Source organism: Kogia breviceps, chromosome X (genome assembly GCF_026419965.1).
Source record: "Kogia breviceps isolate mKogBre1 chromosome X, mKogBre1 haplotype 1, whole genome shotgun sequence".
Lineage (NCBI taxonomy): Eukaryota > Metazoa > Chordata > Mammalia > Artiodactyla > Physeteridae > Kogia > Kogia breviceps.
This window is the reverse complement of record NC_081330.1, coordinates 24,680,982-24,696,246: the sequence shown is the minus strand read 5'-3', so window position 1 is coordinate 24,696,246 and position 15,265 is coordinate 24,680,982. Positions and strand designations below refer to the sequence as shown.

Here is a 15,265-nt window from a genome sequence, read left to right as displayed (position 1 = left end):
TTTTGGGATGTCAGTAGGCTTATTATGATTTTAGGCAGCCTCTCTGCTAATGGGGCTGTAGTCCTGTCTTGCTATTTTGGGGGCATAGGGTGTCCAGCACTGTAGGTTGCTGGTTGTTGAGTGAAGCTGGGTCTTGGCGTTGAGATGGACATCTCTGGGAGATTTTCGCCATTTGATATTACGTGGAGCTAAGAGGTCTCTTGTGGACCAGTGTCCTGACGTTGGTTCTCCCATCTCAGAGACACAGCCCTGACACCTGGCTGGAGCACCAAGAGCCTTTAATCCACACGGCTCAGAATAAAAGGGAGAAAAAATAGAAAGGAAAGAAAGAAAGGAAGGAAAGAAGAAAGAGAGAAAGGAAGGAAGGAAGGAAAGAAGAAATGAAGGAAGCAAGGAAGGAAGGAAGGAAGGGAGGGAGGGAGGGAGGGAGGAAGGAAGGAAGATGGGAAGAAAGGAAGAAAGAATATAAAGTAAAGTAATTAAAATAAAACATAATTATTAAGAATAATTTTATTTAAAAATAAAAATGGGTCGGTCAGAACCCTAGGACAAATGGTGAAAGCAAAGCTATACAGACACAATCTCACACAGCAGCACACACATACACACTCACAAAAAGAGAAAAAGGGGAAAATAATAATACATCTTGCTCCCAAAGTCCACCTCCTCAACTTGGGATGGTTCGCTGTCTATTCAGGTATTCCACAGATGCAGGGCACTTCAAGCTGATTGTGGAGCTTTAATCTGCTGCTTCTGAGGCTGCTGGGAGAGACCTCCCCCTCTCCTCTTTGTTCGCACAGCTCCTGGGGTTCAGCTTTGGACTTGGTCCCGCCTCTGCGTGTAGGTCGTCCGAGGGCGTCTGCTCTTCGCTCAGACAGGACAGGGTTAAAGGAGCAGCTGATTCGGGGTCTTTGGCTCACTCAGGCCGTGGGGAGGGAGGGGCACGGATGTGGGGCGAGCCCGCAGCAGCAGAGGCCGACGTGACGCTGCACCAGCCCGAGGCGCGCCACGCGTTCTCCCAGGGAAGCTGTCCCTGGATCCCGGGACCCTGGCAGTGGCGGTCTGCACAGGCTCCCGGGAGAGGAGGTGTGGAGAGTGACCTGTGCTCGCACACAGGCTTCTTGGAGGAGGCAGCAGCAGCCCTAGCGTCCCACGCCCATCTCGGGTGTGCACGCCGACAGCCGCCTAAACTGACTGTTAAAATCACACAATAATTCAGGAATAGGTTCTATTCCTAATTTTCTAAAAGTCCTTTTATGCATAAAAGACATTTCACAAAATTCAACATCCATTCACTATTTTTTAAAAAGACTCTTTAGAAAATCAGAAATAGAAAAAAACTTATAATTTGATAAAGTAGCAGTTCTGATAGTGTGGTTCACAAACCTCTGATCCCCAAGACGCTTTCTGGAGTTCTGCAAGGTCAAAACTATATTCATAATAATACTATGACTTCATTTCCCTTCTTTTGCTGTAATGACATTTGCCCTAATAATTCAAAAGCAAAGGAAGGTAAGACGGTTAGCACCTTAACATTTATCAAGGCAGTAGCACCAAACTGTCTCATTGAATTCTTCATAATCAAAAAATCAAAGGAAAGAATATAGCCAGTCTCATGTAAGATGTCACCAAACTGTTTCATTATATCTTTCATGACCATTCACAAACAAAAGCCAGTTTCACTTAAGAATGTCCTTGATAGGAGTGACCTCAGCAAGATGGCAAAATAGGAAGCCCCAGGCCTTCCTTCCTCCCATAGAAACACAACTCAACAATACACATACCCAATTCCCCTTACGAGAAATTCAGAAACCAGCTAAGAGGCTCCTGCACCCCAGGCGAGGACTAAACCAGCTGCATCAAAGCTCGTAGGAAAACACAAGACACTCTTTCACCATAGTCCCTCCTCCTGGCACAACACCACACAACTGGGAGGAAATTCCCGATTCCCAAATTCTCCCTGAGGAGGGAAAGAGGAGACTGGACTATATATACATCTAACATTCTGATGTGGAGGGGTGGGGGGAGTGGGCAACAGCTTGGCAATCTCTCCCTCAAGGGAGAAAGAAGAGTGTCCAATAGCCCAGCCTTTGGGGAGGGGGGACTGCCTGAGAGACTGGTTTCTGTCTAGCCTGACTTAGGGCACTGATGGCACCCAGCATACTCTAGCTGCCTGGGAGCCACTAAGAACGAAAAGAGCTGCGTGGTGTGCTGCTACTTCACAGGACCCATGGTACAACAGATGGACACCAGAGAATGCAAGAGAGTGTCAGTTTCTGGAAAAAAAAGAAACTGGAAAATCCCTCTCATCTGGAATCTACACAAGTCCAGAGAAGACATATCCAGAGAAAAAATTTGAGAGGCCCCCAGAATCTATAGCCAAGCTGATTGGTAAAGGCCTTTCCCTGTACTAAAGCAGTCCATGAAGACTGGGATAAGAGTGTTTTTTTCAAATACAAGGATACCAACACAAAATTACAAAGAACGTAAAGAAACAGGTAAAATGGCCCAATACAAGGAACAAAATTAGTCTCCAGAAACTGATCCTAAAGAATTGGAGTCATATGAATTATCTGACAAAGAATTTAAAATAACCATCATAAAAATGCTCAATGAGCTCAGGAAAATGATGCATGAACAAAATGAGAATTTTAACAAAAGGACAGAGAATTTTTAAAGAACCAAATTTTGGAGCTAAAGAATGTAACAACTAAACTGAAAAAGTCACTAGAGAGCATTATGGATAACTCAAGAGCATTATGGATAGTCATAGACAAAAGAATGAAATTGGACACTTCTTACATCATACACAAAAATCAATGCAAAATAGATCAAATACATAAACATAAGACCTGAAACTGTAAAACTCCTAGAAAAAAACACAGGGGGAAAGCCTCATGACACTGGTCTTGGCAATGATTTCTTGGATATGACACCAAAAGCACAATGAAAGCAAAAACAGACAAGTAGGACATCAAACTAAAAATTGTGTGCACAGCAAAGAAACAATGAACAGAATGAAAAGGCAGGGGACTACCCTGGTGGGCCAGTGGTTAAGACTCCATGCTTCCACTGCAGGGTGCACGGGTTCCAACCCTGGTCAAGGAACTAGGACCCTGTGTGCCACAGGGTGCGGCCAAAAAAAAAAGAAAGAATGAAAAGGCAACCTACGAAATGGGAAAAAAAAAATGTTTGCAAACCAACCATGTATCTGATAAGGGGTTAATATCCAAAATATTTAAGAAACGTCTACATCTCAATAGCAAAAAAAAAAAACTGATTTAAAAATCACCAAAGGATTTGAATAGACATTTTTCCAAAGAAGACATACCAATGGCCAAGAGGTGTGTGAAAAGATGCTCAACATCACTTATCATCAGAGAAATGCAAATCAAAACCACAATAAGGCATCATCTCATACTTGTAAGGGTGGTCATTATTTTAAAAAACCCCAAACAAAAAAAAAACCAGAAATGACATCTGATAAAGGACTATTATCCAAAATATACAAATAACTCTTAAAACTCAACAATAAGAAAACAACCCAATTTAAAAATGAGCAAAGACCTTAACTGACACCTCATCAAAGAAGATATACAGATGGCAAATAAGCATATGAAAGGATGTTCCACATCATATATCATCAGGGACATGGAAATTTAAACAATGAGATACCACTACACACCCATCAGAATGGTCAAAATCTGGAACACTGCCAATGACAGATTCTGGTGAGGATGTGGTACAATGTAACTCTCAATCATCACTGGTGGGAATGAAAAATGGTACAGCCACACTGGAACACAGTTTGGTGGTTTCTTACAAAATTAAACACTCTTACCTTACAATCCAGCAATCCCACTCTCCTTGATATTTACCCAAAGGAGGTGAAAACTTATGTCCACACAAAAATCTGCACATGGATTTATAGCAGCTTTATTCTTGACTGCCAAAACTTGGAAACAACCAGGATATCCTTCAGTAGGTGAATGGATACATAAACTGGTACACTGACCCCCCCATGGAATATTATTCAGCACTAAACAGAAATGAGCTATCAAGACATGAAAAGACATGGAGAAACCTTAATTGAACACTAATGAGTCAAAGAAGCCAATCTGAAAAAACTACATAGTATATATTTCTAACTAAATGTCATTCTGGAAAAGGCAAAACTATGGAGACAGTAAAAAGTTCAATGGTTGCCAGGGGTTCAGAGGAAGGATGAATAGGCAGAGCACAGAGGATTTTTAGGGCAGTGAAAATACTCTGATACTATAATGATGGATACATATCATTATACCTTTGTCCAAACGCATAGAATGCACAACACCAAGAGTGAACACAGAGGTAAACTTTGAATTTGGGGCAATTATGATGTATCAATGTAGGTTCATCAGTTGTAACAAATGTAACACTCTGGTGGGGGAGGCTGATAATGGGGAGGCTGTGCATGTGCGGGGGCAGGGGGCAAGGGAAACTTCTGTACCTTCCTCTCAATTTTTCTGTGAACCTTGTTTAAAAAAAATTAATTCTTTAAAAACCAACAGAAAATAAGTGTTAGGGAGGATATGAAGAAACTGGAAACCCTGTGCACTGTTGGTGGGAATGTAAAATGGTAAACAGTATGGAAGTTCCTCAAAAAATTAAAAATAAGACTACCATACAATCTAGCAATCCCACTTTCAGGTGTTTAACTCATAAGAGTTGAAAATAGTATATCAAAGAGGTATTTGCACTCCCATGTTCACTGCAGCATTATTCACAATAGCCAAGAGGTAGAAACAACCTAAATGTCCATCAACAGATGAATACATAAAGAAAACATGGTGTACACATACAATGGAACATTATTCAGGCACAAAGAAATCCTGTCATATACTACAACATGGATGAGCCCAGAAGATAGTATGCTAAGTAAGTCAGTCACAGAAGGATAAATACGGCATGATTCCACTTATATGAGGTATCTAAAGTAATCAAGCTCATAGAAGCAAAAAAGTAGAATTTTGGTGGCTGCCAGGGGTTAGGGGGAAAGAGAAATGGGAACTTGCTGTTCAATGGGTATAAAACTTCAGTCAAGCAAGATGAAAAAGATCTAAAGATCTGTTGTACTACACTGTGCTTATCGTTAACAATACTGTACCATACACTTAAAAATGTGTTAAGATTTATCTGATGTTATGTGTTTGTATCTACAATAAAGAAAATGTCCTTAATGAAGTAGTGAAAATTAATTTTAATAAATCCTAGCCCTGAGAACATGCCTTTTTAAAAAATACGTATTTTTAATATTCTATATGACAAACTGGAAAGTATACATAAAACATTTCTGTCACATACCAAAATACCATGGTTGTCTCCAGGAAAATCACCTGTATGACTGAATTGAGCTGAACTAGCTGCTTTTTCACAGAACACCACTTTTACTTGAAAGAACTGACAAACTATGGTTATTCGGCTTTGGGTCTTTGGCAAGAATTTTCTCAAAAATGAACCAAGAGAGCCAGTCACTTCAAGGAAAACAACTGAGAGTATGTGTTGCCAATGATAAAATGTAAGGTTTCAAACAAAAATTAGAATTTTGGAAAACTTTTATCTGGCACCACGGACTTGGCTAGTTCCCAATTCATAAAAATTTTCCTGATAAGTTCAGTGATGATACTAAAGAATGTGGGTTTTTTTATATTATACAATATATTGTGTCAATATTTGGAAGTGCTGCATCATTCAGTGAACCAATATTTTCCAACTGACCAATGCATGATGTTGCAAAATAATGCATGGGTAAAAGACAGATTCCAAGTAAAAGAGAGACAATTGGATTTCAATTTAACAAAGTACAAAAAGTACACTGATATGGTTTTGGATTTGGCATTGCAACAAACCATTAAGAAACTACCACCTGACAAATTTTGACATGATATCAAGGAATATCTACAATTATCTGAAAAGGTTACTAAAATTCTCCTCCTTTTGCCAACTATTTATGTGTGAGGCTGAACTTTCTTCATATACATCAACCGCAACAATATATTGCAACCCCTACTTCACAGCACACATGAAAATCAAGTCCAGTTAGATAAGACTTAAAAAGGGAGAGCAAAATAATGTTTCCAGAAAAATCATAGGATAAGTTCATTAACCTGAAAATGGAGAGAAACTAGTAAACCCAAAAAAGTACTAATCAGAAAGTAAAAGATTGATAAATTTACATCAAAATGAACAACTTCTGCTCATCAAAAGTCCCCACCGTAAGAGTGGAAGTACAAGCCTAAGAATAACAAAAGATATTTCCCACACATACAATGTAACCCACAAAGGGGACAAATACAGAATACAGAAAGAACTCCCACAAATCAATGAAAAAAATGCAAACAATCCAACAGAAAAATGGGGAAAAGATATAAAGAGGCCTTTCACAATAAACCAGAAATCCAAATGACCAATAACACAGAAAAAGACGCCTATGCTACAAATGAACGCATATGCAAAACAAAAAGACTCAGCCGCCTATGCTACAAAGGAACGCATATGCAAAACAAACAGACTCACAGATATAGAAAACAAACCTGTGGTTACCAAAGGGGAGACGGACGGGAGGCGAGGGGAGGGGGAGACAATTTAGGAGTATGGGATTAACAGATACAAACTAATACGTACAAAACAGATAAGTGACAATGATATACTGTATAGCACAGGGAATTATAGCCATTACCTCATAATAATCTATAATGGAGTATAATCTGCAAAAATACTCAATCACTATGCTGTACACCCAAAACTAATATAATATTGTAAATAAACTACACTTCAATTTTTAAAATTGGGAAAAAATGCCTATGAAAATATGAACCCCAAGAAATTAACATTAGATACATATTATATTGACCAAAAATTTACAGTCTGACAATATTAAATGTTAGCCAGGATGTGAAGGTGAACTCTCTCATACACTGCTGGTGGGAGTATATTTTGAAATAGTTTGGCAGTATCTAGCAGAGCTAGAGTTAATCACAATCTAGAACCTAGCCACACACACAATGCATGTATTCTACAGTTCAGTATACATCCCACAAGAACACATGCTGTGCACACTAAGATACCTGTATAAGAATGGTTCTATTGGCACTGTTGGTAACAGCCAAAAACTCAAAACAACAAAATTGTTCATCGGTAGCCTAACAGATAAATTGTGGTATAGTTATACAATGGAGTATCTTTTTAACTATGAAAATCAAAGAACTGCAAACACTTGCAAAAATATGAATGAATCCTAAAGAGATAATGTTGAGCAAAAGCAACCAGATACAATAGAATACACCCTCTATGATTCCATTTATATGAAATTCAAGAACAAACTTAAACTTATTTGGGTAGCAAAACTGTAGATAAAAACTAGAGAAAGCCATAAATGTCAGTTACCACAGGGAAGATAAAGAGGGTGCAATCAGGAAAGGGAACTATGTTGACTAGAGCTGGATATGAGTTACATGGGTGTGCATCTTACAGTGATTCTTTAAGCTCTACATTTAGATTTTATGCACTTTTCTGTATTTTTTTAATTTCACATTTCAGAAAAAGAAATATTCTTATTACAAGCTGTACAAAGCTCTAACGAAAAAGAAGAGAACCAATGAATGCGTATGTTTCTCACTCTTTTATGTCTAGCAATGCTCTTTCCATAGTCAATAAAACAAGTAACTTTAAGACTTACAGAATATGCTTATATATCACATCTAAGGGGAAATGTGATGCCACATTACAATCATCCACAGAGAGATTATCTACTTTGCAGATTATGCATGCCCTTGCAGTTCACCTCTCTGTGTCTTTTGATTATTTCAATACTTCATCATCAGAATGAGCAGGGTACGGTTCAATAAACTTTTCCCAGTCAACAATTCATTTGTAGGTCTCACAAAATTAGTTTCAAAACCAAAGAATAAAAATACCTTGCCACTGGAGAACAATTACTAAATTAAATCTGCATATTTGAAAATCTCATTTAGTTATTAGTTTTTAACCAATTCCTATTAAAAGAACAAAAAAATTTTTTTCAGAGAGCACCTTAGAAATGGTTAAATAAGCTGATTTAAGTTTGACCCCAAGTACTTTCAACTACTTCTGAGAACCAGATAGGCCTTCCAATGTGTTAAGACAGTGGGTAAGCTTTTAATTTCTCAAAATAAGTTAAACCTACCACAAACTTATCTCAAATTAAAAAATCAATCTTCATTACATTAGGCAATACAAAAATATCTGCTTCAAGACTATCATCAGAGAATATAACCTAAAAATGTCTGACACCTAGCTCCTTTTTTGTTAAGAGTAAATATATAAGAAGGTGCATCAAGGCTGCTTCAATATTTGCTATAAAGTACTGACACAATTCCCCTTTGTGGTTCTCACTGTCCCCAGAGGTTCGTTTCCCTTTAGAATGTAGTAGCAGGAAATACTGCATCTTTGACAGAAGAATGCAAGGGAAATCAAGTAACTCATCTTTCCCTTTGTACCCAGGCTACTAAAAAGCAAGGTCAAATATTCCTTCTTACAATGAATGTGTTTGCTTATTCACATTTTCAATAGCTTCATTTTCTACTTGTTTTAATAGGCTTAATGCAAATGTCTTTTGTTATAATCCTTCCAGAGGGGAGGGGGGAATGTCAGTGTTCCAAATCCCACTTAATCTAATGGTAAAGTCACTGTTACATAATTTTTAAAAATCATTGAAATGTAATTTCATCTTGTCAGTCACAAGGCCACAAACATATTCATTAAAGGATGCAGATGATAATGTCATCATGAACTATTAATAAGCATCTCTAAGATTTGCTCAAATTGTGTAAGGAATCACTGATGGGTTATTATGATAAGGCAACTTACTTGTATAACAGATACTTTTATTTCCTTAGTATAAAACACTTCTGACTTAGTTGTTGGAGGAAACTAAAAACAATCACTAAGAATCTTCCCCCAATCAGTAGATTTGTCCCAGCTCTTCCCCTAAGTAATAATTCACTAAGAGAAGTACCCTTAAGTATCCTAAGTATCTTTAAGTATCCTTAAAGGAACAATTGTTTCTGAATGTTGCATGTCTTACTACACCTCTTATACAGTTTTTCTCTATCCTAAATTTTAAAGGGAGGAAAACAAAACTACCTCCAACAGTTGCCTATTTTAATGTGGTTTTAAAAATAATCAAATATTCTGCCTCGGTACAAATTCAAATGATTATTTTAGTCCTTTAATAACCTCCAAATAATTGAGTTTACCATTTTTTCCACTTTTATAACAGTTTGGGGCTACTGTGGAGATGCTATCTCAGGCCCCTGAGAACAAAGAATATACTTTCTGTCAAATATCTGTGAAACTTAAACCGAATAAAATGTCTTAAGTTCTTCCAAGGACTTAATGTTATTTTGCAAATACTCTTTAACGTGAGTATTTGGCTTTCCGTCTTACTTGGTCCTATTTTCCAGTAAAAAAAAGAAACACAAGCCTGCACTACTTGATTATGTTCAACATCTCAAATGTGGCTCTACATATAAAAAATTGATGTTGGGCTTCCCTGGTGGCTCAGTGGTTGAGAGTCCGCCTGCCGATGCAGGGGACACGGGTTCGTGTCCCGGTCCGGGAAGATCCCACATGCCACGGAGCAGCTGGGCCCGTGAGCCATGGACGCTGAGCCTGTGCGTCTGGAGCGTGTGCTCCGCAACGGGAGAGGCCACAACAGTGAGAGGCCCACGTACCGCAAAAAAACAACACCAACAAAAAAAAATTGATGTCAATCTGTGCTTCAATTAATTCTTAAAAACAAAACAACAGAAAAGGCTACATTTTGTTAAGCAAGTGCTACCTCTATTATCATTGATAGAAGAGAGACATAAGCCACAAAAATGAATATTGGGACATGTAGTTTAATCTTGAAAGATGCATTTAAGAAAATGAAAATATGCACTTATGAGGAGGAAAGGGAACAGGAAATATTTAAAAAGACAACAGAAGTTCCTGCACACAAGTACATTAATAGCACTCACTCTACCTTAATTAAAGAATAGTTTAATTTTTCTAACAAAGAAAGCAGTAGCCTGGAAAAATGTCCTGATACTGCTACAACATTTTCTGAAGAATGAATTTCTCTTACCAGGAAAATAAGACCAAGACTTATGAACACAGGTCAAATGAGAAAACAGATGCCAAATGAAAAGTAAGACATAAAGAAATGGTTTCAGATAAAGCTTCAGCTGAACTTAGAGAACCTTTTGAAGAAAAAAAAAGACTTAAATACTAACACTAAAGTGTCTTAGAATGATTATTTGCTATAAATTCCCTCCTCCAACTTCCCTCCAAAAAACTCAAGACAGACAACATTTAATGAACATCCAAATGTACTTCCGTAAGTTCTGGAATATGTCAAGTCATCTAGTAGCAGAAGAAGAAAAAAGAATGGCAACCAAAACATTTGGCGATTAAATTTTAAAACTTTATTATAACTACCAATAATTAATAAGGTAACACCCCAAAAAATTTCTAATTGATGTATAATTTTTTAAAAGAAAGAATTAAGTTCTTCAAACAGACAAATAGATGATATTCAACAAATATAAGTATTTCAAAATTAAACTAAGTATTGACATGAGGCTAACATCTTCAGATTAAGAGCTTGGAATATAAATCCTCCATTAAGGTTGCTTGTGACACAAAGAAATGCTGAGCTCACTGTGTTAATCATGTCTACTAAAAACAAAATTCTCCCCTGGATCTACCAGTACATGCAAGTTTATTAGCTTAATCATGGCAAACCCTATGCTAATATGAAATCATCAAGAAACTAAAGCTCTAATTCCAAAATTAAAGTGATTAAATCCATATCTTGCATATGTCACAGAATTTCAAAGAGTTTGCATTAAGATGTGAAACTCTGAAGAGCAGATCTAAGTGTTACTGGAAAGGACAATTATGTTTTGGTAGTCCTCCTCTGTCCTTTTGCTATCTCTTGGAAAAGATCATTTCAAGAGTTCTGTAATTTATCGTCAAAAACATAATCAGTATCTCTGGAAACAATAGATTGGCTAAGTATGTGATGAACCATTCAGATAGGCAAAACACAGTTTTTCTTTTCTCCCTAGTTACTTAACAAAATTTATCCTTCAAAGCCAAGACTTTCCATCGTAATATACAGTTGCTTTTCATGAGGCACAATTAAGAATTTGCCCTCTCAAAGTTGTAAAATATCCCATACATTGCATATGTTCACTATGCTGCTGAAGTTGACTACAACTCCCAGAATAGACTTACACTGCTAAGAAGACACAGACAAGAAATGACCTAATACCTCATGAAACATATCATGCATTTTTTTAAAAAGGTAACTTTCAATCAAGTTAAAGCTCATCTGCTAATTTATCTCATTAAAAAGAAAAAATCCACCCAAGATATAATTTTAAATACTGGTCATATCTTAAAAGCCAAATATATAAATGGATTCATTAAGAATTTGGTGGCACATTATTTTTTTTAACATTTCCAGTTGCTGGTTTATATTTTAAGAAGCTGTTTTTCAGACAAAAGAAAGGATTTTTTGTAATATATTTGTAATACCATTTTTTTCTAATAAAATGAAAACGCTAACTCTATCTTCAGCAAGATACATTCCAAATTCCAAAGTTAGACTATATGCAATAAAGTTTTCAAAGAGTGAAAAGAGGTCCAATAAATGAAGACTAAGCACTGGATGGTGACTTGTTTGACTATTTCATACAACTAACAACTATTTAAACTATTTCATTATTGTCACACAACTCTCTTCATGTAACAGAACAGAGTTACAAAACTGACTAAACTGAACTGGATCTACTATAGTTCAAACTACATTCCACAAGCCATGCAATAACTACATAAACGTTAAGTCCTAATAGCAGTTTTGAAGCGGCTCTTCAAACACAAATTATGATGAGTAGCATGGATCATGTAAATATACATAAAGTGAATCCAAAATTCCATTTTGACTAGGTATTTCGACTTCCTACATGACTTTTTCTCCAACCACTGCCAGTCAGAAGCCAAGCAGAATTTCCTAGCCCGAATACCACTCATTCTAAGGTGGGAGTCATAGTAAAACTGTCAAAAACAGTTAGCTGGAAGGAGGAGGCTGAGCAATCTACAGATGACAGTCCCTAAATAACTAAGTTGGCTTTAAAAGTAAACAAAACAACAATGAACTGATTTATCCGTTGGGGGGGGTTATCCTAATCTAATATAGATGAAAATGATGGTTTGGTTTGGTAACTTCCCATCCTGCCTTCCCTGCACACAAGAGACTTAATAACTATTCGTTAACTAGCACGTACAAGGATTTGGAAAATGTTCCTAACAGTTAAAAATGAATGCTTATCAAACAGACTTCTCTGTCAGTTAACAAAATAAGCTCTTTAAGCATATGCTAGAAAGGCTATGGGGGGTGGAGGGAGGACGGGGACGGGAGGGTTGAACCAAAAGAAACGTGAGACAGTCCCCACTCTTCAAGGGTCTCTCAATTCTTTACAGTACAAGAGTATACATGAAAGAGTCAGAGACTAATTAATTGCTAACCTGAGTGGTACAGACTTTAAGTGCAAGAGCTGTCCCAAGAAGTTTAAATATCTAAAGATTGGAATAATAATATTACTTTTAATAGCTATCACTTGAGTACTTACTATAAGGCAAGTGCTTCACAGGCGTTATTTAGTCTTCACAACAATGCTTTGAGTACTTATTATTCCCAATTTACTCAAGGGGAAACGGTCAAAGTGGTTAAGGAACTTACCCAAGGTCACTCGGCTAGTTAAGTGGCTAAAATTGCCGCTTACCCAGGCAATCCAAGTCTAGCGCTCACACTAAGACTTCATAAAGCAGCGCGAGCGCGGCAGGGGGGGGTGGGGAGGGCCATATAGGCTGGCGCTATTACACGCGCAAGATCGGGCAACGCATTCCCCGCGTTACGATCCAAGTAACGAAGTTCCAAAGATCCGTATCTTTCGCCCCAGCAACCGTAAACTGACTACGGGGGTCGTAGCGCGACCACGGCAAAAACGGCTAACAGAAGTTAATCTCATACAGGGCTGAGCTTTAACTAATAAAGCGATTCAGAGAAAGAAATTCGCAATAAGTTATTTGTTTTAAAATCTGGGGTTTGTTCCGACGCTTAAACGAGTTTTCCCCCCGAGACAGGGAGAGCTGAAATTCGGGGCAAGGAAACCGCGGTTATGGCAAATTACTGTTTTCTGTATTACTGACAGAAAAAAAAAAAAAAACCCAAGTTTTGGGACTACAGGAAGCGCGTTATTCTAGGTACACGAGAACCTTGGAGAGTTGCCAAAATTAGTTGCAGTCCCAGGACAAAATGGGGTTTAGGAAACATTTAATGACGAAAGTTGATTCCAACCCGAACCGTCTCTAAGGTGAAAAGACGGAGCAAAGAAACGCCGGTAGGTCTTCGGGGAAAGCGGCAATCCTTGCTACACTTCGCCCACGGGCAGCGGCGCCGCGCAAGGCCGGGACAGTCCGAGAGACCGCTCCCGGGGAGGACGAGAGGTGCCAAGCGGGGTTCTTCCCGACGCCCCGGGCTTCGCGGCGGCGGGCGGAGAGGAGGGGAGGGAGTCCGGGACGGTTCGGACTTCGGGCAGAGGAGGCGCCGGGCTCCAAACTGCGGAGTCGAACGGGTGCAGAGTAAAGAAATGGGACAGACTGAAAGTCCGAACCCTCCCGGCGCGGCCCCGTAAAGAGAAAGGAGCCAAGTGAGCTCAAGCGAAGAGGGGGACAAAAAGAGACGGAACGAAAGCGCAGGGACCCGTAGGGACAAAACAGGAGTTCTGCTAAGAGGCTAAAGAAAGACAATCTCCGGGGGACAGCGGGGCTTTCTGGGAAGCCGGGGAAGGCAGGAGGTCGGCGGCGATTACCAGCACCTCTCCTCCCCGAGTTCAAAACTCCTAGCCAACCATCCACACCCGCCACCCGGATGGGGGAGGGGACACCTCTTCCCCCCCACCACCTCCCCCCAAATATGAGAGCAAGGCTGACGCCCGAGCCCAGCCTGGCCGTGCGCCCGTCTCCAGCCCGGACACTCACAATTCGCCTCTCCCTGATTTCTCCCAGTTCTTTATCCACTCTACGGGAACCACGACACTTGCGGCCGCCATCTTCCCCTCACTAGTAGCAGAAGCCCGGATGTGTAGCACGCGAGCGAGGGGTCAAAGGGGAGCACCGCCCACGGGGAATGCCGGGAGCCGCGAGTTCGGTTTTCGATTTCCCGCCCCACTTTCCACCCCACCCTGCGGAAGCCCGAGGCCCTGTCGCCAACCAGGTGGCTGGGACCCCTGGGTCCCGTCGCAGAGTGACTACGCTAGCCGGGCCCTCTGCAAACCTTGCCCCTCCTTCCCTTTAGAACTGGAAAAATGCCGTCCCCAGGCCAACTCATAGCCTTTATCTTCTTCCGTAGCATCTACTCCAGACCACTAATTCAAAATTGTGTTTTTTAAAGCACCTAATATGTGCAAGACACTGGGGACAGAGAAGTAATAAGAAATAATAAGCCATGATGCCTTACCCTCAACGAGCTCAGTCCGTGGGGAAGACAAACATACAAGCAGATCAATTACAATACCCGCCGCTGAGATCAAAGTAGTTAACTGGGGAAGAGGCAGCCGATTACTCTGTGTCAGGCATTCTGCTAATCCGAAGGATACAATCCTACGAGAAAGATAAATCGGCCCAGGGAAACACTTGTGACCATCAGGGCTGACAGCTACTTTGCGGCTGTCATTGTACCCTTAAGCAAAACTAGGGGGCGCAAGTACGAAGAGAAGTTGTTTACGTTACAGTCTCAAAGTACCTCCCGAAGAGATACTTAATATTTCAAAGGGCGAAATAGAAACTTTACGGTCGGAAAACATGGCCGACACCCTCCTAACTCTGATGAATATAAGCATCCTTATGTATTAAACAAATGGGCGTCATATGCCTCCTGATGAGGTGCTAAGAAAAACACTAACCAATTTTGTGGTATTCATCACGCCAAAATTCGCATAACCTGAATTTAATCACGAGGGAACATCAGACAAGCCCATATTAAGGGACACTCTACAAAATTACTGGCTTGCACTCTTCAAAATCATCAAGGTCACTAAAGACAAAGACAGATTGAGGAACTCTTCCAGATTAATGAAAACAACAGAACAACTGATCCCCAGCCAGAAAAAAATTTTTTTTTTATTTTGCTAAAAAG

The 15,265-nt window shown here is 39.5% G+C and overlaps 1 protein-coding gene across 16 annotated transcripts in view; it reads right to left on the bottom strand.

Moving 5' to 3' along the window:
• Positions 1 to 14,822, bottom strand: part of THOC2 (THO complex subunit 2) — a 128,629-nt gene extending 113,807 nt beyond the window's left edge. For 13 of the 16 annotated variants that reach the window (XR_010838744.1, XR_010838742.1, XR_010838743.1 and 10 more), the window contains exon 1: positions 14,110 to 14,252. Coding sequence is in view for 11 of the 16 variants with exons in the window: in XM_067024041.1 (XP_066880142.1) it covers positions 14,110 to 14,180 (71 nt within the window). In the remaining 5 variants the exon portion in view is untranslated. Of the gene's footprint in view, positions 1 to 14,109; positions 14,253 to 14,587 lie in introns of those variants that run through there. The other 3 variants (XM_067024043.1, XM_067024044.1, XM_067024039.1) reach the window with 2 other exon arrangements.
• Between the last annotated feature and the right edge of the window lie 443 nt (positions 14,823 to 15,265).